Source organism: Brassica napus, chromosome A7, assembly GCF_020379485.1.
Source record: "Brassica napus cultivar Da-Ae chromosome A7, Da-Ae, whole genome shotgun sequence".
Taxonomy (NCBI): domain Eukaryota; kingdom Viridiplantae; phylum Streptophyta; class Magnoliopsida; order Brassicales; family Brassicaceae; genus Brassica; species Brassica napus.
The window spans coordinates 19,750,759-19,772,999 of NC_063440.1; the positions used below are offsets into that span (position 1 = coordinate 19,750,759).

Consider the following 22,241-nt stretch of genomic DNA (forward strand, 5'->3'; position numbering starts at 1 on the left):
TCATAATATTGTCTGCAACATTTCAGAAACTATGTAACTATGTCTACATATGGATTCATGACTTTTTGATGCAGCTAGTCATGAGAATGTTGTTATTTCATAAACATCCATTTCTAACCATACTTGCTTGGTAATTAACAGCAAATAAAAACAAGCTTCTTTTGAAAAAAACTTGATAATTTTTACACAGGAGAGGAAGGACTTCCTCTCCTACTTCAAAGAAAATACACTGAGAAAAATTATGACTAGACGCAAAATTAGAAGATACATTAATTAAAGTTACAAACAAAGGCAAGGCTAGAGCCAGGCTTCGACTACAGAAACTAGGCCGGAGTGCTTTAACTTGGCAGGTTCAGGTCCGGGGGAGCTTGTGTCTGCTGCTTCAGAGCAAGAACAATAGCTTTCTCTGTGGCCAGGTGAGAAACTTCAACAGCCTTTTCTGTCTTTTTTTTGGCTGCTTTTGCTTCTGCTGAAGAGCTTGAGGATCCCTTCAGTTTCTCATGTTGCTGCTTTGATTTGTCAACTGTAGGTTGAGTGGTGACTAAGGACGTGGTGGTTGCGCTTGGGACAACAACACCTGTTGTTTTATCTCCAACACTTGAAGCCTTCTCGGGATAGGCAGTAGTACCCTCTGGTTTTGGTAGCGTCTGTTTCCTCTTAGTCATCTTCCCTTGACCCTTCAATAAGAAAAGAGCTGATAAATGACCATACTGCAGAGAGATTTGCTGAGATCATGGAAACGGAATCTCTCTCATACCATCTCCTTGCCATGATTTTCATACAATGCTCTCCGCCTTTCCTTTGCTCTGCAAATGGCACGCTTGATCCCATGATTGTCCATCAACCTATTTGGCCAGAGTTCAGCTAACTGGATCATGAATAAATCACAAAAGAAACTCAGTTAGGAAGAACCAAATAGACCATGAGTGCCAAAAGACAAGGAACTTGAAAATAACTTACATTTGCATAAAGCTTTCTGATATGTGGACCTGAATCTTCATCCAATCCCTATGATTACCACACAAAAAAACTAACACTTCAAGTCTGGATCTAACAAGTTGAAAAACATTGTTATGTAAGGTTGCCAAAAAATGGAAAAAAAAACTTAATTACATCAACAAAGATGTCATATAGATCACATAGTTTGTCCTCCATCGCTGCATCCATGACAAACTTCTTCTTCGCAGGTGGACCAACATCCTGAAAATCGTCTGATGTTCCAGCTTCTTGATTGGTTGCCTGTGAAACACTTTATGTCAGTATAGACCCTATAACAGAAAACCAAGGAAATATAGTGCCTAGCCATTATCAGAGAGAGAAGCATTCATTGACAATGGATGTCTAAATCCAACAACAGAGACAAGAACAAAAGTATCTATCAGAGACAATTTGAAAATCAAATCAGTGAAACTAGTAGAGTAGAAGAGAGAGAACCTGGGATTCAATCAATGGAACTTGTGTTTTTAACATCTCAACAACTTCATTCTTGATACGTTGAAACTTGTTATCTTTTTCTCGATTTGCAGAGTCTCCAGAATCAATCATGATCTTCAAGTTCCTCTGTAACAATAAGCATTATATAATCTTATGCCTCAGTAAGAATCACAACTCCATTCAAATAACAAGTCTCTGTACCTTCAGAGATCTAACTTGAATTAGATGACCAACAATGCTCATGAGACGATTGATTAACTCTCCTGATACATTCCCTTGGCTCGCCTGCTTCAATAAAAATAAAAATCTCAATACATTTGGAAGATTTTTTAAGAGTAAAAAAGAAACATACATAAGAGTTTGATTACCGCAATCCTAGCAACTTTAGCAAGCTTCGATTTTACGTCTCCTGGCAATCTCCTCTTCACTGCTTGGGATGAGGAGGTATCAGCATCTTGATTCTCAGTGGCAGCAGCAGGAGGCCTTGCTGCAATAAAAATTGTACATTATAGTTTTGCTAAAATTGTATTTAAACTCCCAATACACGTAGTGATTAAGTGCTCACTCACATTCAGCGACCACCTTCTCCAATTCTCTGAAGGCTTTCTCAAGTGTTGAGGTTTTAGGCCTGGCGTTAGAACCGCCTTTTCTCTGAATAGATTGTCTGCTTACAGTTGCATTGTCAGTGTTTTCCTTCTGACGGACTACTGTTGATTTAGCCAAAACATCTGGCCGAGGTTTCCCTGGCAATGGTGAATTAGATAGCTGATGAGCACCTTTGTTGCTGTGCTTCATATGAAGGGCCCCAGAAGATTCAGCTGCCTTTGACCTCGGACTTAGGGCGTTTCTCAGCAGATTCGCTTTATCACTATGCTTCACATTTTCCAAGTCATTGCCACTTTGAGGTTTCAAAGGAGAAACCGAATCCTGCACTGTCTTTGAATCACTGATTTTTTTCTTCAGAGAAGGCCCAGAAGCAGCTGATTGATCCTGGAATTTAGCATTCATGTTATCAATCTTCTTGACTGAAACTCTTACGGATTCAAAAAGTCATTTGCAAGCAATGGTACTACCTTTCCCCCATCCGTCTTGGCTTGCTTTCTGGATACATCAACAACATCGCCGGAAGGTTTTGCTGACTCTTTCCTTTGCCTTTTCTTTGGTTTTTGGTTTGACATTGTTGCTGTGGACGGTTCACTGTTGTAGAAAAAAAGAATTCACAATTTTAGATAAAACTGGTAAATGGAAGATAGCATATGTATAGAGAAACTGTGAGAACATGAATCCTATCTATAATCAGAGCCCACACTGCTATGAAATGGTATTTATTGGTCACTGCGTTTTGCAATTAAGAGGACAAGAAACTTACATCTGTTCTAACTTTCCTTTGTTGACAAAAAACCCATCATGTTTAATTTTCGCATCATCAACTTCAAAATACTCATCCTACAATGCAAAGAAAAGAGAAGAATAATGTGTCAGCTATCAAGATACACTTTGATCTTATAAGAAAAACAAACATATGGAGGATATCTATACTGTCTGACCAGTTCAACGTCATCGATGAATGAATCTTCAGTGTCATACTCGTCATCATCCGGAGCACCATCTAACTCTTCCCCATCACTACTATCTCTCCCCTAGAAAATCAAAAACATTCATCTAACTCGTACTGCTAAACAATAGACACATCAATGGTGAGAAAAAATAGGGGAAACATACCATGTAGAGCCTTTCGATCTTCTCAATAACGGCGTTAAAACGATTAGAATGAGGTTGGTCGACCATTTCACCTTCTGCCGGTGCCCCCTGCATTGGATATACCAACAAAAGCATTAGAAACTCACATGATCATGATCCAAATCATATGCCAGAAACGTCTCCAGTTTCCTTCAAATGAAATTGTGAGTGACATATTCAACCAAAACGAGGTTGCAACAATGTCACTAGCGATGAAACCAAATCACATACCGAACCGCAGTTCAAATTACTGACCGAGACTAGACAACAACAGATCACTGTCAAGTTGTAGTTTTTTCTTAGCTTCAACAGTTTACTTATTGAAACCCTACAAGTAAACCCAATGACAGAACAATTCACTTTACCAAGACTTACAGAAACCTTCCCGACCAATCAGTTAACCCGACAATTAAAAAAAAAAAAGTTAATCCGACAAGAAAAGAGTTATTCCGACAAACAGTTAAAAACAGTGAGGTTCTGTCTGGATGAACCAGAACATTCCCAACAACAAATTTCAACTCCCAGGAGGAGGACAAGACAAAGGTTGGTCCTTTAGAGACAAAGGTTGGTCCTTTCGATGCAGAAGAGTCAAAAACTATGCAAATGTAACAGAGCTAAGAACTCACCGGCGCAAGGTGAGCCTCAAGATTAGGATTAGCGTTAGGAACCGGGTCGGGCGCCGATGAACCATGGACCTTGCTAGCCTCCTTCATAAGCTTCTTCCACGAGACGTACGTCGTCTCGCCTCGCCGGAGCTCCACCTTGAGTAACTTCCGGTCAGCGGCAGCTAATAACTTTGGCGAGGTCCTCGAAGACTCGCCGTCGGTGGTGGCCTTGTGTTCCCCCATGGAGTGATTGGGTTCGGGTCAGAGGCCAGATCGGAGAAGACGCGACTTTTTGGAGAGAGAATCAAATCAGGAGCCAAGTTTGATGCTTGTGACTCGACAGGTTAGGGACCCGATTGGCAACTCTCAAGTAGTCCCTGAGCATTCGGTAAGAACCGAATTGAGAAAATTTTCGATTCTGATTTAGTCAGTTTCCGGTTCATCCCGCAAACCGACCAGTTTGAGACATTTTTGCCAAATAAATCAAATAAACCGAATCAACCAAAAATTTATACATCATATTTTTGGTTTTCTACCAAATTTACCGAATTATAAACCAATGTGGGTTCTAATAAAATTCAAAACCACCGGTTTAACCGAAAATTCTACTGTTCTTGCCGGAAAAAATCAGCCTCTTTTGTTCAATTAAAAAACAGAGTTCTAACATAAGTTGTTGTCTTTAATGGTACCATTAAGCCAGGATACAAGACCAGAGAAGAAGACCATATGTCAGTTTGGTTTATCTCCTGATCAAAAGATGCAAACAAACTAATTAGCATGTCTTTGCTACATTAAACATAAAGATGTTTAAGGGAAATAAATGATTGAACCATAACATATCATTTTACTGGTTATAGATTTAGATCAAACATACATAGGCGGATAGAGAATTGATCATTTAAATAGAAATTTTAGTTTGTGGTGTTACATTGGCGTCGGATCTCTCCCTCGACACCAATCTTCACTTCTATAGATCTCATCTTCACCATTGATTTAGTGAACTCTGAAAAGAAATGACCCTTGAAAGTCATGTTAACAGAAAAAAATGAATTAATAATCTTCTTGGTGTCACTGTCTTGATACAAAACAACATCGAATTGGATTACTCCTCTTCTATTTTTGATGTTGTGGAAGATATGGCCATCAATCTCAATGAGCTTCCCAAGTTCATGGGAAGTCTCACATAGACATCTCTACCTTGAGGGCATGTAGACATCTTCCATTACTGATTTTATAGTATGTGTACCTATTATCATAGAAATATTTTAACCCAAAAAAAAAAAATAATGAGAGTGTTAGAAAAATTATTAAGCACATTCTTTTGAACAGAAAAAATAGTGATTACTAGTAAGAAAAACAGAAAAAATGATATTGGAAGACATAGTTAAAACTATATGCGTTGAGAAGAACAATATTTTGATCAGAGAAACTTCAAGGTATTTAGGTGATGATTGTTTCCATTAGTTTCTGGTTTAGTTTTTAGTTTTTAGATTTTGGTTTTAGATTTTGGTTTTTGGTTTTTAACTTTTAGATTTTGGTTTTTGATTTTCAGTTTTTGGTTTTGGTTTTTGGTTTTTAGATTTTGGTTTTGTTGTATTCTTAGTTTTTTATAAAATAAGCAATACATTGTTTTAAAATAATATTTTTTAAAAAAATAACCATTAAAATTTATCAAAATATAGTGGCTGTTATTTAAAATAAAAACATTACCATGTTTTAATTATTTTATTTTAAGTGTTATACTTAAATATAATTAATAAAATATCTATAAATTATTAAAATTATAATATTTTAAAATTTTGAAACTATTTATAAATTCTATTACATAAAATATTTTTCGTTTTTTAGAACTTGAATGGCTATTTTTTCAAATTAATATAATATATTGTATTAATAAAATATTTTAAATTTATAACTTTTAGTTGTTGTTTAGTATGTATAATAAAATTATTCAATAATTTATTTATAGATATTAATAAGTAATTGGTTACAACTAATACTAATATTATCTATATTTATTTACATATATGAAACACATAAATTATTTTACATTAATGTTAAATGATAAAAAATTGTATGGGAATTTTATCTTTATGAAAACATTATTTACTTAATTATTAATTAATTAAAATATAATATTTTATACAAAATAAACAAAATTCGTTTTTGTATTGAAAATCCACAAAAATTGGTTTTTGGCTTTTCTTCACAAATTGGTTGAAATTTTGAAAAACTAGTTTCCCTAAATTTTAGGGAATCTATTTGTTAAAAAACTTGATTGGCAAGTGAAATGGTTTTTACAAAAACAAAAACTAAAAACTGAAAACTTGATTGAATAAAAAATGGTTTTTACAAAAGCAAAAACCAAAAACTAAAACAAAAACTACAAACAATCAACCTCATAATATGATTCTCAAGTGACGCTCATGGAAAGCACGTGAGCGGTTAAGACCGGTGTCAGATCCAAATTGAAAACTAAAACCCGGTTAAAGAGGAGACGCGAAAGTTAAAAAAGAAAACGGTTCAAAGATAAAGGAGAAGCACACCGGCGAGTCTCCGGCGACCGAACAATCGTCCCTTTCCGCAAATTTCTAGGGTTTGCGAGTTTCTTCACTCTTTAGCTTCGTTCCGTCTCGTAGTGAGAACAAATTTCGTTTCTTTTTGGTTTTGGCTGTGTAAATGATTGTGTAAGCTCTAGATTTCGAGAGTGTGGGAGGGAGATCACAACGTTTGTTTCTTCTTTGCGTTTTAAAGATGACAAGCAATGGTGAAGGTACAGAGAAGTGTAATGGAGTTAATAGTTGTGGTGGTGGTGCTAATGAAAGGTCCAGAGGTAACAAGAAGTTACAAGTGTACAAGCGGAGAAAGCTTGGAAGAAGATCGGTTTCTGGGAGTAAGTGTAAAGAAGATGAGAGGGTTTCTGTGGAAGCAGGTGTTAGTCACTCAGGAAGCCAGGTATGATGATTGCATTTTGAAAACTGCTGGAGTATGTGTAGTTGCTGTAACTTCCATGAATGTAGGAATGCATATTAGGTTCTCTTACAATCTAGGCATTATGTTGTTGATGATGAAGCTAAAGAATAAGTAAGGGCCATTTCTTATAATCTTTGTGTGGCTATTCAAGCGACGATTTTGTTCTTGTTTCTCAGACGAAATGGGTATCTTGTCTTGTGTGTGTGATCGCTAGTTTCAGGCAAATGATAGATTCCCGTTAGTGCTGGCGCTATACTTGTAGAACCGGACAAGTGTTGACTGCATTGTGTATTCAATTATGAATTGGTGTCATTGTATCTGTGTGATTAGCTCATGCGGCCATGATTTACTTTCACAAACATGCTCCTAAAACATGTTTTAACACCTTCTTGTTTTTGATTTAGTGCTGTCATTCAATTTCTTTGCTCAGGAGTCTGTTGCTTCTGAATTAGATTATCAAAAGTTCAGCACAGGAACAGATCTTACTGGTGAACTCCCTGAGCTTCCAAATCCAAATAAACCAACAACTGACCCCAAGTATGAGACCGTGACAGCCGGATGCCAGAATGTTCTGTCTCAAGTTTTAGCTTCAAAGGAGTTTGCATCTCTAAGTAAGTTGCTTTCCGAAATCAAGATTGAAGACCTTACCTGCAGAACTCTCATAGACACCAGGATGCAAGAGGGTGTTTATGAAGGTTCACCTGTGCTCTTTTCAACCGATCTCCAAGAGGTAATATAATTGAAACTCTGCATAGTCTGAACATAACTTATGCATGCTAATCCTTACCGTTGTGAAAAATATTTTATGATGCCATGGTTCGGAAGCTGAACTCAAACTTTCAAATGTAATTTTTTTTTGTCTCAGAACTAAACCTAACTACTAATTTCAGGTCTGGCAAAAAATACAGGATGTTGGTAATGATATGGCTGTTCTTGGTAATAGCCTTTTAGAGCTTTCAAAGACGTTTTCTACCGAACAGGTTTGGTTCATACATAAATGATCTTCTTCAAAGTGCTTGTTTAATAAAACTTTAATTTATTAGTTAATATCCTAATATCTCTTTTTTTTCCTCAAAATCTGGAAGTTGAAGAAGTTCTACACTAGGGAATTGAAGCCTAATCCTAATGCAGAGAACATCAGAAATAACTGTGTTTATGACACTTGCAAGCTATGTGGAGAGAAGGCAGCAGTGACAGACTGTTTAGCTTGTGATCATTGCGAAGATATGTACCATGTCTCATGTGCACATCCAGGTGGGAAAGGGATGTCTACGGGCAGTTGGTACTGTATAAACTGCACAGCTAATGGAATCGGATCACCTCACGAGAATTGCGTAGTGTGTGAAAGAATGAAGACAGATAGCAGACGTGTTGATAAAAGTACAGAATGTAAAGAAGATTCAAACGAATCTGAAGAGAACTCAAGCTGCAACATCAACCATGGAGGTCACAAAGTAGAGGTGAAGAGAGATTCTGAACTCTGTAGGACATGTGGAACAAAAGTGGTGGAGAATGGCAGGTTCATAACATGTGATCACCCTTTTTGCCCACACAAGTATTACCACATCAGGTGTTTGACTGCAAAGCTAGTAAAACTACACGGTGGTGCTCGTTGGTATTGCTCATCTTGCCTATGCAGAAACTGTCTAACCGACAAGGATGATGATAAGATTGTGATGTGTGATGGGTGTGATGATGCGTATCACATATACTGCATGAAACCTCCACGTGCATCGGTTCCAGATGAAGAATGGTTTTGCAAAACTTGTAACGCTGCAAGTCAGAAAGTCCGTAAAGTGAGAAAGGCTTATGAGAAGAAGATGGGGACGTTGCAGAAACAAAATGGGAATCTGAAGAGCAGTGGAGATAGTGTAGGAGGAGGAGTGGACATGCTTCTAAACGCAGCTGACACTCTGAAAGATTAAGAACATACTTTACAATCCAATAAATGAAGGATCGGAACCAGTAGTCAGTATATACAGCTTCTTGTCTCTAAAAAGATTATGTCCATCTTCCTAACTTTGAAGACTTTAATATTGATTCGTCTCTACAAAATTTGTGAACATACTTTAATCAAAAGTGCCTTGTGATGTGCTGAATCTGCAATCTGCTCAACTTTATAATTAACAAATTTTGCTAGACAAAACTGCCGAATTATATGGTTTCAAGGAGTGTGGTTATTCAGGAGGAGCTTCCAAAGACTTATCCTACAAAGTTCTACTCTTTATCTAAAGTACGACATTTAGCCCAAGAGGCTTAAATGAAACAAGTTGATAAAAAAAAAGCTAATAAAAATGGTTTAACTCCAGGGATGATTGGTAACTACGATTTTTATTTTTTGGCTTTAGAATAATAGATGTAGATTTTATTGATGTATTTTGTAGATTTTATTTCCGTAAACTTATATTAATAATTTTCAAGGCACGAAATATATATCTCTAAAAAAATTTATTTCCAAAATTATTTTATTTTCTATTTTAGAATTATAGCTTTAAATTATTTTTTAAAACACGATTGGTAAACTAAAGTAGCTGTAGAAAGAAAATGAGCTGTAAAAATCACTCACAACACTTGCCAATCATCTCCTCCATTACAGGAAACATCAAAATATATTTACAATCATGAAATTGTATTGTTCACCTTATTTTTTTAGTAATGACTGTATATACCGATGTTTTACAAATTGGCTGGCTCTCTTTGGGGTAAGTCTTTTGGTGTTCTCTTTGGGTTAAGTCTTTTGGTTGTTCTGTTTGATGTAGCAATCTCAATCTCTATGATCAGCATTTTTGATTAATCCTGTTTATTTGGTAACCAGGCAGGAGCTATGCTGGGGATGATGCTTTTCTCTTCACCAATTGCCCCATGCTTTTGGTGCAGTAATGGACACAGTGATCTAATCTCGTTGTAGTATTTGCATTGTTTCACTACTTAAATTTTTATGCCTTAATTATTTCCAGTGTTCTATATTCACTCTGTCCGGTACAAAGAGATATCGTCTTAAACTGAAAAAACTATTGTGTGGCAGGTGGTGGTCACTGCTCATGACCATGATCACCATGGCCATCATGATCATGATCATGATCATGATCATTCGGATTTGCCTTCACATTCACATTCTATACAAGATCTGTCTGTTGGATTGTCTGTTCTCGGTAAGTAGTAAAACACCTGTTTTTTTTTTTTGTTTATCAAACAAAGTAGGATTGATGTCTGCTATGGTGACTTAAATCTTATATTGTTGGCTTGTTTGTTACATTGCTGTTGATAAATCAGATTCAGTCGCAGATAGATATGTATTACTTCCGATGGAAAATTGGACAAACCTGAACATGGGGGAGAAGAACTCAATCAAGGCTAGTATTTATTTGGTTACCTCAACTTGTTCTCTGACGTTTTTTGTAAGTACGTTTTTTGTTGTTGTGCAGCACAATTTTACTGATGGAATGGCGTTAGGAAGTGCGTTTCTCATCTACGGATCAGTTGGTGGATGGTCTAGAATAGAACCATGTTTTTTTTACTTGCGCCCCAAGAGGTCTTTACTCTATTTCCTTGACAAACTTGATAATAAGCATAACAACAGATAACACATTAACAAAGCTTCAATGGGAATAGGTGATTTTGGGATACTAGTGAGGTCAGTCAGGCTTCACTGTAACAAAGGCACTCTTCTTCAACTTCCTCTCTGCACTTGCAGGAACCTTCACTGGCAAGTCTTTTCCTTCTGAAACCTTTCTACAGATACTGAAACTGAACTAACCTTCGTGATGCTTTTTATATCTCTTGGCTACAGGTTTTGGTCTGGGGAAATGAACCGGGACAGTCGATCATTGATTGACATACAGTATCCCATTGGTTCGATCTAATAACGTTATAGCTAAATGTTTACATAATAATGTTTATGGTGGGTGATTGAAATTTTGTTTTCAAGATTCAGCCAAATTCTACCATACATGCAAGTAGGTTGAGCGGATCACTAATAAGTCATTACAATGGAAGACATTGAACATATTCAACAATCTACAGAACAAAATTGACCGAAGCTGTGAACTAAAGAGGAAGATAATATTTTTAGTTTTATAGTGTAACCATCTCGCTAGAATTGATCTGTTACAACGTTAAGGTAATAGATAAGACACGAAAACACTAACTTAAGAACATAGCATATAAGCAAGGCATAAGATACCTACCTACTATATATTTCTATTATTATTATTATTGCTGTGAGTGCGCATAAAGGTAACTAAAACACAAAGTAGACATCATTGATATTTGAAAGCATTCAAGCACCCATGTCGATGATGCAACGGATACACTCTCCCTTCGACATGTAATCAAACGCCTCGTTGATCTTCGAGAATGGCACAGTGTGAGTGATGAACTTGTCAAGATCCAGCTCCTGATGACAGAAACCACCAGAGCATTGACATATTTGTAAATATCAGAACTTTGTAAAAGGAAATATTCTCATTACCTTGTTCATGTACTTCTCAACAACCCCTGGAATGTCGGTTTTAGGTTTGTAGTTCCCAAAGAAAGAACCCTTGAGTGTCCTCTCATTCAGAAAATTCATAGGATGAGTCCTGAAGGCATCGTCTTGTCTTGGCACACCAACCAGTACCGCAACACCCCATCCCTCAAACATTAATATTCAATAAATCGCTAGTAATTAGCTAGGCAGTAATTAGAATAAGAGAATAGTTTCTACAAGCCTAGACCTAGACCGATCTTTAGAAGACTGATCATAGGTATTAAAGTTCATAAGCACATAAATTGGAGATATGAATGGGTTGGTCTGAACCGATGTGGAGGATACATTACCTCATGAACACATTCAAATGCTTGAATCATGGCTTGAACACTTCCTGTGCACTCCACACTCCGGTCCACTCCACCATCTGTCATCTCAGTGATGACTTGCTGAACAGGCTTGTCATGCTCTCTAGGGTTCACAAATTCGGTCACACCGAATTTCTTAGCTGCCATAACACAAACAAAACTCAATGCAAATGTGGAGACTACATTAAAGAAAGACTAATAAAATTTTAACTACCTTCCTCGAACCTATTGGGGTTGAGATCAACACCAATGATCCTACCAGCACCAGAGATTCTAGCGCCTTCTGCAGCTGCTAAACCAACAGCACCAAGACCAAAAACGGCAACACTCTGACCTCGTTTTGGTTTAGCCACGTTCAAAGTTGCTCCTAGCCCAGTGGATAAACCGCAACTAACGATGCAGACTTTGTCAAGAGGAGCTTCCGGGTTGATCTTAGCCACCTGACCGGAGTGTACCACAGTGAACTCACTGAACGTAGAGGTTCCGAGGAAGTGGTGAATGGGTTTGCCATTGGTGGAGAATCTTGATTCACCGTCGTGAATCATGCCGCCTCGGTCGGTGTTGATCCTGAGGAGATCACACATGTTGGATTCCTCAGAGTGGCAGTGACGGCAATTGCCACATTCCCCGGTGAAGATGGTCAAAACGTGATCTCCTGATTGAAGATCAGTCACTCCTTCTCCAACACTCTCCACAACCCTAAAACCAAAAATCTATTAAACCCTAAAACTTGTGAAAGAAGATTAAGGCTGTTTTTTTCTTACCCTCCAGCTTCATGGCCTAAGATACGTGGAAACAACGGCGTTTGTCCCTGCGTAATCAAAACTCAGAAACCTTGTGATAAGACTCAGGATCAGAGCTAGGTTATAATAGTGAACTTTGTTTAGGTCTTATTGATATACCTTTGCTTCCCAGAAGCAAACATCAGTGTGACAGAGAGAAGTGAAGTGAACCTTGATACGAACTTCATGTTTCTGCGGTGGAGCAACCTCTACTTCCTCCATCACCAGTGGCTTTCCGGCTTCCCATGCCACAGCAGCTGTAACCACAACCATGTAACATTTTTTTAATCTCACCATATAATTTTTTCATTATAAAAACTCGCATCATAATAAGTGATAAGAACACGTATGATCAAAACCTCAAATGGTGAAATCTTATTAAAACTAACTAACAGATAGAAATGATTGCAAAACAAGGAAAAAAAGACCAGCTTAAAAATAAGAACCTAGGCATCGAATAAAGTGACCAGCCGTAGACATTATCAACAACGACAGAACTTGATCTTTAGTTTTGTTTGCTTGATGGTAAGAGATGAGCGAGGAGAAGTGATTTTTATCGAGCTGGTAATGAAAGAGGATGTGTCTTTACAGAAAGTGACATCTTGTTATTTTTGTAAGTCGACATGTGTTGAAGATAGTTTCGGCTTCCACCTGGTGTTTCCATTGTTCATCCACGTGCGTTTGTAGAACCAGAAAGCACACCCACCGATTGCTTTGTTTCGGTATGCTTTACTTTAATTGGTACTAAATATTTCTTTTGGCCATCAAGGTGGAATTTTTTTTCCTAATGGATTTTAATTTCACTTTCGTATTGCAACGATCAAATTAGACCGAAACTAATGTTAAAACCGGTTTAAATATTAATGTATGATGTTACTAAACTAAATTGATTAAAATTAGAGCAATTTCTTACATTTTAGAACCTTTTTTTAAAGACGAACTATGGTTTTTTTTTGTTGGGATTGCTTGCCATCTTGTTGGGCCCAAAATAAGCAAAGCCCACCAAAAGGTTTTAGTGTATCATCATCTCTTTAAACCCTAAACGGCTAAACCTAAGTCCTAATTCCTAAACTCTTCTTCTTCATCTTCTTCTTCTTCTTCGGAGATTCGCTGCAGTCACAAGATTCACAATGGTTGAAGGAAAGGGTTTCCTGGTGAGCTCGGTCACTGAGCTTCACCGCAAAGAGAAGCAGAAGAAGAAAGGCAAATCCGGAGGATTCGAGTCTCTAAACCTCGGTCCCAATGTCTACAACGCAATCAAGAAGAAAGGGTACAAAGTTCCCACGCCGATCCAGCGGAAGACGATGCCTTTGATCCTCTCCGGCGTCGACGTCGTCGCCATGGCGAGAACGGGTTCCGGAAAAACCGCAGCTTTTCTCATCCCTATGCTTGAGAAGCTCAAACAGCATGTTCCTCAGGGTGGTGTTAGAGCGCTTATTTTGTCGCCTACTCGTGACTTGGCTGAGCAGACTCTCAAGTTCGCTAAGGAGCTCGGGAAGTTTACAGGTTTGGTCTTTGTTTCCTTGTCTGAAGAACTCAGTTTCAGCCTAATCTCAATAATTAAACACTTGTTTTAGTAGTGTTTTAAACACCTTATGATGTCTGAGGAACTCAATTCTAACCTAATCTCAAATCTTAAAACACTTGTTTCAGTTTTGTCTTAATCACCTTATGATGTCTGAAGAACTCAATTCTAACCAAAAACACTTGTTTGTGTAGTGTGTTTAAACACTTTATGATGTCTGAAGAGCTCAATTGTAACCTAATCTCAATCTTAAAACATTTGTCTCAGTTGTGTTCTAAATACTATCGATTCCGTTATGTTGTCTGAAGAACTCAGTTCTGACTAATCTCAATCTTTACTTGTTTCAGTTGTGTGTTTAAACACATTTTGCTTCCTTTATGATGTCTGAAGAACTCAATTTTAAATTAAAGTATTAAACCATTTGTTTCAGTCGTGTTTCAACATTTTTTTGATTCCTTTATGATGTCTAAAGAACTCAATTCTCATTTAATCAACCTTAAAACACTTGTTTAAGTTGTTTTTTTTAAACATCTTTTTATTTCTTTATTGTTTCAGATCTCCGAGTTACCTTACTAGTCGGTGGTGACAGCATGCAAGACCAGTTCGAAGAGCTAACAAAGAGCCCCGACGTGATCATCGCAACCCCGGGGAGACTCATGCATCTCCTAGAAGAGGTAGACGACATGTCACTAAGAACAGTCGAGTACGTGGTCTTCGACGAGGCAGACAGTCTCTTCGGCATGGGTTTCGCCGAGCAGCTCCACCAGATCCTAGCCAAGCTAGGCGAAAACAGACAGACTCTCCTCTTCAGCGCCACCTTACCAAGCGCGCTCGCAGAGTTCGCAAAGGCCGGTCTGCGCGAGCCTCAGCTAGTTCGTTTAGACGTGGAGAACAAGATAAGCCCCGACTTGAAGCTCTCGTTTCTAACCTTAAGACCCGAAGAGAAGTACGCTGCGTTGATATACTTGGTGAGAGAGCATATAAGCTCTAACGAACAGACGATCATATTTGTTTCAACAAAGCACCACGTGGAGTTTGTGAACTCGCTGTTTAAGCTCGAGAACATCGTTCCCTCTGTGTGTTACGGTGATATGGACCAAGACGCGCGGAAGATCCACGTGTCGAGGTTCAGAGCGAGGAAGACAATGCTGCTGATCGTCACTGATATCGCTGCTAGAGGTATTGACATACCGTTGCTTGATAATGTTATCAACTGGGACTTTCCACCGAGGCCTAAGATCTTCGTCCATAGAGTGGGGAGAGCCGCTAGAGCTGGCCGTACCGGCTCTGCGATATCCTTCGTCACGCCTGAGGATATACCGTATCTGTTGGATCTTCATCTGTTCCTGTCCAAACCCATCAGGCCCGCGCCTACTGAGGACGAGGTGTTGAAGAATATGGAGGAAGTGATGAACAGAACTAGTGAAGCTATAGAGAGTGGAGTCACTGTGTACGGCCGTTTCCCTCAGAAGACGATTGATCTTATCTTTAACAAGATCCAGGAGATGATTGATTCCTCTGCGGAGTTGGATTCTCTTGAGAGAACATCCAGAAAGGCTTTTCGTTTGTATACGACGACAAAACCAGCTCCATCAAAAGAGTCCATTAGGAGAGCAAAGGCCTTACCTAGAGAAGGGTTGCATCCAATGTTTAAAAGTATAATTGAAGGTGGTGAGTTAGAGGCAATGGCGTTTTTTCAGAAGATTAAAAACTTCAGGTGAGTAGTATAGTTATCTTTTATTCATTCATCTGTAGTTTTATACCAGTTTTGATTAATTTATAATGGTGGTTGATCTGTGGTGGTAGACCCAAGCAGACCATACTTGAAGCAGAAGGTGAAAATGCCAAAGCTAGAAATGTGAAGGTGATTTTTGTTCTTCCTCTATATATATAGTTATGATATTTGTAAGTAAGTAGCTGAAGAAGAAAATGTTTTGGGTTACTGTACAGGGTTTGCAATGGGTGGATGTGATGAAGAGGAAAAGGGAAGTTCATGAGGAGATCATTAATAAGAGACATGAGCAGAGTCAGAAGACTTCTTCCAATAATCATTTAGAAATGGTAATCCTTAAGCTTTGAAGTACTCGTGTATGTGCCCATTAGTTTTACTCACAGAAGTGTTTTGGATATCTAGGAAGTTGATGAACCTATTACCACTTCTATTGAGGACAAGATAGCTGGAAGCAAAGGTATGCGTACTACAAGTTTATCTGTGGTGCTTGGTTGTTTTTTTCTTTTTTACTTCTTTGATTAAACTTAGCTTCATATAAACTCTCGTTTTGATTTCAGTAAGCGGTAAGAAAAGAACGGCGCAACAAACTTTCAAGGATGAAGAGTTCTATATCAGCTCCATACCTGTTAACCACGTATGTTTTAGCTCTCAAAGCTACAATGCTTATGATCATTTTGTTTTATTCTACTGATGTGGATATGAACGCATGAGTTTGACTCTTTGTTTCTTTTATTAACGCAGCATTCGGAGGCAGGACTATCTGTGAGGGGTAACGAAGGGTTTGGATCAAATAGGTAAAAAGATTTGTGTTCTTTTTTGGTGGCATTTCAAATGTTATAGTTCTTTTCTGTATGATATTGACAAGCCTTATGTCCTTGTTTCGGATTGTAGATTGGACGCTGCTGTGCTAGATCTAGTGGCAGATGATGGCCAGGGAATGAAGCAGCAGAAAACTAATTATCACTGGGACAAGGTAATAAAGAGTTAAGATACATCATAATAATGTCCCAAACTGTAATCTTATTTAACTGGATTTGTCTTTGGTAAACAGAAAAGTAAGAAGTTCATCAAGTTGAACAATGGAGATCGTGTAACAGCCAGTGGCAAGGTAATAAGAAACTTGTCTTTTGGTTAAAAGAATGTTTGATAGTTTCTAACTTGGAGCTCTCTTGTAACTAAATACAGATAAAGACAGAGAGTGGAGCCAAGGTGAGGGCAAACAAAGCAGGTGCAATATACAAGAAATGGAAAGATAGCACGCACAAGAAAGCGTTCAGCCGAGAGGATGGTGATGGAGACGACACACCAAGCATGTCAGGTAGAGGTGGGCGACGCGGGAAGAGATGGTCAGCATCAGTGCCTAACGCACATGTGCGTTCAGAGATCAAAGATCTGGAGCAGGTGCGCAAGGAGAGGCAGGAGAAAGCTAACAAAATGTCTTATCTGCATAGCAAGAGAGGTGGTGGCAGAGGAGGGGCCAGGGGAGGTCGTGGTGGAGGAAGGGGAAGCGGTAGGGACTTTGATGGTGGAAGCGGGAGGGACTTTGCCGGTAGAAGCAGTAGAGGGGGAAGAGGTGGCGGAAGCAGTAGAGGAGGAAGAGGTGGTGGATTTGGCGGCGGAAGAGGTGGTGGGTCTGGCGGTGGCCGCGGTGGTAGTAGCAGAGGTGGTAAAAGAGGAGGTGGTGGTGGAGGGAAACGTGGGAGAGGGAGATAGCCGTGAAGACTGTACTGACGAGTTCAGAAGAATCGTCAAAACTTTTGAGCCTATGCGAAACTATATTTTACTAAAGTGTTATGTTACTTACAGAACCATTCTCTACTCAAATGTTGTGCAACAAATTTTTACATTCTTGTTTGATTTTCTCCAGCTTTTTTCCTAGTGTATTCTACTATTCTATGTCAGAAATGGACAAGTGTAGTAAAATGGACAAGTGTTGAAGCTCAAGCTGATTCATGATTGGAACATAAGCTACATAATGATGCACAAGATGATAGACAAGAAGGTTCTATGGTGTAGTGGTTAGCACTCTGGACTTTGAATCCAGCGACCTGGGTTCGACTCCCGGTAGGACCTTTACTTTTTATTAAATTTTGTTTCTTTGCAAAATTATAAAGAAACCATGGGATTTGTTTGCATATGCAGACATAATGTTTTTTTTTACCTATACTTGGATATTTAATTTCTTATTAATTTAAAAATTTGTATGATAAGCTATTTTTTTGTCATCGAAAAAATTTAAATCAAACATCAAACCATTTATATATGACAAAAATTTTCATCAAATATATAAGTAGCCTATTCAGATGACTCTGCAATCCAGCAGTTGATGAAACTGTATACAAAGGCAGCTGATCTAACACACCACACACATTGCACTTGATGGTCTCAAATGTGAATGTGACTGCAGCCACCAAGTTATGTATTCCTTATATATGTTTTGTAATGTGATGATTTGATGGATCAAACTTACACAAAAAGTGTTAAAATAAATAAAAAAAGTAAGTCCACTGTTGTATGATGATGATTGATGGATCATCAAACATAATCATTTTTAGGTTGCTGTAATGTAAAATCTTGAGATGGGAAGATAAACTCAAACAAATAAGCTTTTATTTCTTAACCTTAGGCTTATATGTACACATACCAAGGAAGAGAGACCTCTCTGGCTTACACACTGGTGCTTTAATGAGCCGGGTGAGGGTAAGCGGTGTGGGTGCGGTGAGCCTGGAGGATACATGCACAGTGAACTGATGTTAGATTCAGACAACCACTCATAACCAGAGAATGCCTGCCTGAGCAAGTGTGGAGCGCAGGGAATGTATCACAGACAGCTTGAACCGCTGAAGGTGTAAGGTAAGTGCATTGGCTAATGTTGAGGCTTCTTAGTCCTTCTTCATCGAACTTGCCTTTCTTAACCGACCGCCACATCTCGTGCTTGTTTTTCACTCCACTCTGAGCCAGCGAGTACATGGCTCTGTCCGTTATGTTCCTGCAGTAGTATAGCCCCAATGACCTCAAGTGTACACACTTATTTGCCAAAGCCACCACACTCTCATCTAGAAAAAACAACAACAACAACAACAATGTCTTAAGACTGATTCAAGTTTTGTAGAGGTGTCTTAAACATTATGAACTTTACCTGTAATTAGAACACAGCCGCAAAGATCAAGGGTTCTTAGATCAGGACAGCCATAAGCTAGGCTCATGACTCCATCATCTCATTGCAGTTTTCCCCAATAGCCTGCATAAATTTTTGTTTCCTTGTTAGGTTGTTAATATAAAGACATTACAAGGGTGATGATATATATAGAAAGGGAACCTGCAATGCATTGTCAGAAACAGCTTCAACACAACCACAAAGATTCAGAACTCTGAGCTTCTTGCAAAACCTTGTCAAATAGGCTAAAGCAGTGTCGCTGAAGGAAGTGCAGCCGCTAAGGTTTAGCTTAGTGAGGTTTGTGCAACCGCGAGCCACAGAATAGAGAGAATGGTCAGTGAGTTTCAAGCTTTTGCTTAGGTCAAGATCTTGTAGCTCGTGACAGTGATTCGCTATTGCTTCCACTGCGTTGTCCTCAAGCTGAGGGTTGTCCTGTCTCAATACTAATGTCTGAAGCTTGACGAGTTTTGGAGCAAGAGACAGAACCAAACTGTTCAGGTTCTTCTTGCACCTGAAGAAACAAAAAAGTTAAACATCAAAACAAAACCGTACTAGTTTCTTGGTATATATACAAATCAGAATCTTGAACTTGAAACCATCATATCAAGAAACTGTTCTCACAACAAAATTTGATCAATCAACAACAAATTTTGATACTTTCAGTGAGGCATGGACCTTCGGTGTCCCGTTCGGATTCAGTTTGGTTGATTTGGATTTGGATTTTCGATATTATACTCCTATATCTCATTTGGATTTTACTTATTTTCAGGTCGGGCCGTTCGGTTCCTTTCAGTTCGGATTGTAGTCAATGTATAGTGTATGAAATCGCTCAATTTTTTTAAACTAATGAAATTGACCAAAAATATACTCAAAAATCTAATTAAAACCTAGTTAAACTGCCTAAATTAACCAAAAAACATTTGAAATAATAAAAAAATATCAAAAATACTATAAAATGTCTAAATAACGGTAACATATGTAAATATATTAATAGATTTAGCTAATTTCGGTTATTTTAGGATCATAGTTCAAAACCCGAAAGTACCTAATTCTTAAGCCTCTTTCGGATAATTTTTTATAACGGTTCACATTTATATGAATTTCGGTTTTCGGTTTGGATTTGGTTTAGATTTCGGGTTTGGTTAAAAAAAGCCCAGGCCTACTTTCAGTCACATGATCTTGTCAACATATCAGCCATCAACAAAGAAGAAGAAGAAGCTATGTATACATACCAAGAGAGGGAGAGACGAGTGAGACCAAAGGAAATAGCATCTCTCCAGCCACTGCAAACACCAGAAGCAATGATGACCGTCCGATCATCAACAAGGTTAAGGATCTTCATGAGAAGCTCCACAGGGATATCTTTCCACTCGGTGATCACGACTCCTTCCATCTTCATCTTTTCAAAGCATCGGTCAAGTGTTGCTGGCCCTTCTTGACTCACCATCTTTTAATACTTCTTGAAAGCGGTTTCTTGGTTCTCTACCACCACAAAAAGAAACTGAAATTAAACAAAAAAAAAACAGAGCCTCGAAAGACCAAAACGTAGGAACAAAATGAAACTAGAGATTGAAACTTTAGACTATTCTGATCATACCTCCGTTGCTCTACAAGTAACGCGTGGACACTCGTGAGGATGATAACGAGAGGAGAAGGAGAGATAGACAATGAGTTCTTTTGTTATAAAAGGGTAACAGACAAAGAGTTAACTTACGGACAATGTATACAGGACACGTGTCGGAAATCTAACGGTGACACATTACATGCTTTTCTTTAATTTATTTTCGGAAAAGTAAATAGTTGTAATATAAATATTACAAATAACAACACCAAAGTTTCGGGAAAAGTAAATGAAAAGTTGATTAAAAAAATTAGGGAAAAATGAAAAGATGATAAACCTTAATTAGGGAAAAGTGAGAAGATGATAAACCTTCTTTTGGATATCAATAGATGGGAAAAAGCCCTACGCACAATAGAGCTTATACTTTTTATCATATGATTTTTCGGTTCTAATTGATGGTTTTGAACCTTTTGGCGGAATATATATACTTGTAGGACTTTTCGGTTCTAATTTATGGTTAGAAGACAGTTTGGAATATTTTCGACTGTTCCACTGATTACTAACAGAATAATATTTTGCAAGTTCAACTCTTAAACAGCACCATTGAAAATCACAACAAAAAATAATAATAACAACATAGATACAATAATATCCATTGTAAAAAAAAACTAATAACTGTTATTGTATTTGTTAGGATTTAATAGTTAGTACACGCTTTTGTTTTTTTCTTTTATATAAAACCCTTTATACAACCATCTAAAATTTAATCACCAAAAAATTAAATTTGACCGTAATAAATATGAAAAATAAGAGATCCATATAAGAACAGAAGTAAGAATGCAACACGCAAGAACGACCAACATGCACCTTGATGCTCAGGAGGGAGGCCTATGGGTTGGTGAGCACGTTTTTCCAGCAATGAAGGAACTTCCCACCTATACTTCATTCTTCCACTGCTTGAGATTTGATTGGTTATATTGTTAAGTTACTGACACGTTTTGTTATTAACCAAATGTATACAGTAATTTAGTAACTATATTGGTGCATTCATGACAACACGAATTATACATATGACAGAGTTGATGAATACTTCATATTTTTATTATTTCGCCATGTCAACACAAAGATAATCAAAATCTAAACTGTCATATTCACCGGTTTGTTTTGTTTGTATGCTCACGTAGCATACCGAAAAAGATTTATTCAAGAACAGGTATATTCTTTTTTTTGGTGCAAAGAACATATATAATTCAACAGGCAAATACATTTTTTATTATTATTTTAAATAAGTATAAAGAAAATACGCAACCTGAATCGTAAACATAAAACTTATTGTGTGGATTGTTTCAACGAGAAGGAGTTTGTAATTCTTTTATAGGGGATTACACAACGAGCTTTATACTTTAAGTATTGCTTAAAAGACATTAGGAACGAAGTAATAATAGTATTAACTAAGAAAGGACATGGAAACAGCAAGCCGTTTACTTTTTCCCTAGTTTCGTACATACTTTAGACTAGGCTGTTAGCCTTATCCTAGGCCGCACTCCACGCCGTTTTCAACTATTGCTTTTCGATTTTCCCACATCTACTCTCCATTAGTCTTCCCCATTTCAAGGGCCTAGCCATAACAGGAATATTAATTTTCATTTTGAGTATAACAAAAACAATAAATGACGTTTGGGATGAAAGCATCAGCATCAGAAGTTTAAGACGGAAGTTTTCACACATCCAAAAAAAATATATATTATAATAATAAAAGCTGGTGAACTCGTTTCGCTACGCTTCTTCCGCATGAATTCAAATCATTACTGTTTAGCGGGCTCCACGCTACGTGGCGGTTCGCTATTAATCAGTTTATTTATTTAAAAAAAAAAAAAATCAAACGAAAAATAAAAA

General features: G+C 37.8%; 4 protein-coding genes, 1 non-coding gene and 1 pseudogene across 10 annotated transcripts; 3 read left to right on the top strand and 3 right to left on the bottom strand.

The window, feature by feature from the left end:
- Positions 1–134: 134 nt before the first annotated feature.
- Positions 135–4,153, bottom strand: LOC106353484 (ubinuclein-2-like). Of its 4 annotated transcripts, none has more exons than XM_013793247.3 (13): positions 3,801–4,153; positions 3,157–3,243; positions 2,982–3,074; positions 2,804–2,880; positions 2,508–2,631; positions 2,004–2,424; positions 1,803–1,921; positions 1,636–1,719; positions 1,435–1,560; positions 1,114–1,239; positions 961–1,008; positions 758–868; positions 135–677 (listed from the first exon to the last, which is right to left on the bottom strand). In XM_013793247.3, the coding sequence occupies exons 1-13, from the start codon at positions 4,020–4,022 to the stop codon at positions 339–341; spliced, it is 1,977 nt and encodes a 658-aa protein (XP_013648701.2). In that variant the 5' UTR covers positions 4,023–4,153; the 3' UTR covers positions 135–338. The 4 variants fall into 4 exon arrangements, with proteins under 4 accessions (XP_013648701.2, XP_013648699.2, XP_048591716.1 ...); XM_013793245.3 differs by having other exon boundaries at positions 1,636–1,722; XM_048735759.1 differs by having other exon boundaries at positions 2,505–2,631.
- Positions 4,154–6,209: 2,056 nt separating this feature from the next.
- Positions 6,210–8,851, top strand: LOC106353486 (PHD finger protein EHD3). 3 transcript variants are annotated; one of them, XM_013793254.3, is made up of 5 exons: positions 6,210–6,417; positions 6,534–6,734; positions 7,183–7,482; positions 7,643–7,732; positions 7,838–8,851. In XM_013793254.3, exons 2-5 carry the CDS (start codon positions 6,534–6,536, stop codon positions 8,675–8,677), a joined length of 1,431 nt encoding a protein of 476 aa, XP_013648708.2. In that variant the 5' UTR covers positions 6,210–6,417; the 3' UTR covers positions 8,678–8,851. The 3 variants fall into 3 exon arrangements, with proteins under 3 accessions (XP_013648708.2, XP_013648706.2, XP_048591719.1); XM_013793252.3 differs by having other exon boundaries at positions 6,227–6,375; XM_048735762.1 differs by having other exon boundaries at positions 6,281–6,734.
- A 1,956-nt stretch (positions 8,852–10,807) lies between these two features.
- LOC106356941 (alcohol dehydrogenase class-P) lies at positions 10,808–12,977 on the bottom strand. The gene is made up of 7 exons (XM_048735764.1): positions 12,817–12,977; positions 12,491–12,627; positions 12,353–12,399; positions 11,803–12,287; positions 11,571–11,728; positions 11,224–11,385; positions 10,808–11,148 (listed from the first exon to the last, which is right to left on the bottom strand). Exons 1-7 carry the CDS (start codon positions 12,848–12,850, stop codon positions 11,032–11,034), a joined length of 1,140 nt encoding a protein of 379 aa, XP_048591721.1. The 5' UTR covers positions 12,851–12,977; the 3' UTR covers positions 10,808–11,031.
- A 440-nt stretch (positions 12,978–13,417) lies between these two features.
- On the top strand, positions 13,418–17,497 carry LOC106353487 (putative DEAD-box ATP-dependent RNA helicase 29). Its single transcript, XM_048735760.1, has 10 exons — positions 13,418–13,876; positions 14,451–15,612; positions 15,702–15,759; positions 15,846–15,956; positions 16,030–16,084; positions 16,185–16,261; positions 16,369–16,421; positions 16,519–16,600; positions 16,679–16,735; positions 16,813–17,497. The coding sequence occupies exons 1-10, from the start codon at positions 13,501–13,503 to the stop codon at positions 17,338–17,340; spliced, it is 2,559 nt and encodes an 852-aa protein (XP_048591717.1). The 5' UTR covers positions 13,418–13,500; the 3' UTR covers positions 17,341–17,497.
- A 131-nt stretch (positions 17,498–17,628) lies between these two features.
- On the top strand, positions 17,629–17,700 carry TRNAQ-UUG. The gene has a single exon. It is a non-coding gene; the product is annotated as a tRNA-Gln (tRNA).
- A 393-nt stretch (positions 17,701–18,093) lies between these two features.
- On the bottom strand, positions 18,094–20,535 carry LOC106353488 (annotated as a pseudogene).
- Positions 20,536–22,241: the final 1,706 nt, after the last annotated feature.

What these genes read in the sequence shown, in the direction of transcription:
- LOC106353487 (XM_048735760.1), top strand. Translation starts at nt 13,501, where the DNA reads ATGGTTGAAGGAAAGGGTTTCCTGGTGAGCTCGGTCACTGAGCTTCAC. An exon ending in GGAGCTCGGGAAGTTTACAG is followed by an intron (nt 13,877 to 14,450) that starts GTTTGGTCTTTG and finishes TTATTGTTTCAG; the next exon opens with ATCTCCGAGTTACCTTACTA. An exon ending in GTGTAACAGCCAGTGGCAAG is followed by an intron (nt 16,736 to 16,812) that starts GTAATAAGAAAC and finishes AACTAAATACAG; the next exon opens with ATAAAGACAGAGAGTGGAGC.
- LOC106353486 (XM_013793254.3), top strand. Translation starts at nt 6,534, where the DNA reads ATGACAAGCAATGGTGAAGGTACAGAGAAGTGTAATGGAGTTAATAGT. An exon ending in TTAGTCACTCAGGAAGCCAG is followed by an intron (nt 6,735 to 7,182) that starts GTATGATGATTG and finishes TTCTTTGCTCAG; the next exon opens with GAGTCTGTTGCTTCTGAATT. An exon ending in AGACGTTTTCTACCGAACAG is followed by an intron (nt 7,733 to 7,837) that starts GTTTGGTTCATA and finishes AAAATCTGGAAG; the next exon opens with TTGAAGAAGTTCTACACTAG.
- LOC106356941 (XM_048735764.1), bottom strand. Translation starts at nt 12,850, where the DNA reads ATGTCTACGGCTGGTCACTTTATTCGATGCCTAG. An exon ending in TCACTTTATTCGATGCCTAG is followed by an intron (nt 12,628 to 12,816) that starts GTTCTTATTTTT and finishes TTGTGGTTACAG; the next exon opens with CTGCTGTGGCATGGGAAGCC. An exon ending in TTTGCTTCTGGGAAGCAAAG is followed by an intron (nt 12,400 to 12,490) that starts GTATATCAATAA and finishes TTGATTACGCAG; the next exon opens with GGACAAACGCCGTTGTTTCC.
- LOC106353484 (XM_048735758.1), bottom strand. Translation starts at nt 4,022, where the DNA reads ATGGGGGAACACAAGGCCACCACCGACGGCGAGTCTTCGAGGACCTCG. An exon ending in AGACGGATGGGGGAAAGGTA is followed by an intron (nt 2,425 to 2,504) that starts GTACCATTGCTT and finishes GCTAAATTCCAG; the next exon opens with GATCAATCAGCTGCTTCTGG. An exon ending in TATATGACATCTTTGTTGAT is followed by an intron (nt 1,009 to 1,113) that starts GTAATTAAGTTT and finishes TGGTAATCATAG; the next exon opens with GGATTGGATGAAGATTCAGG.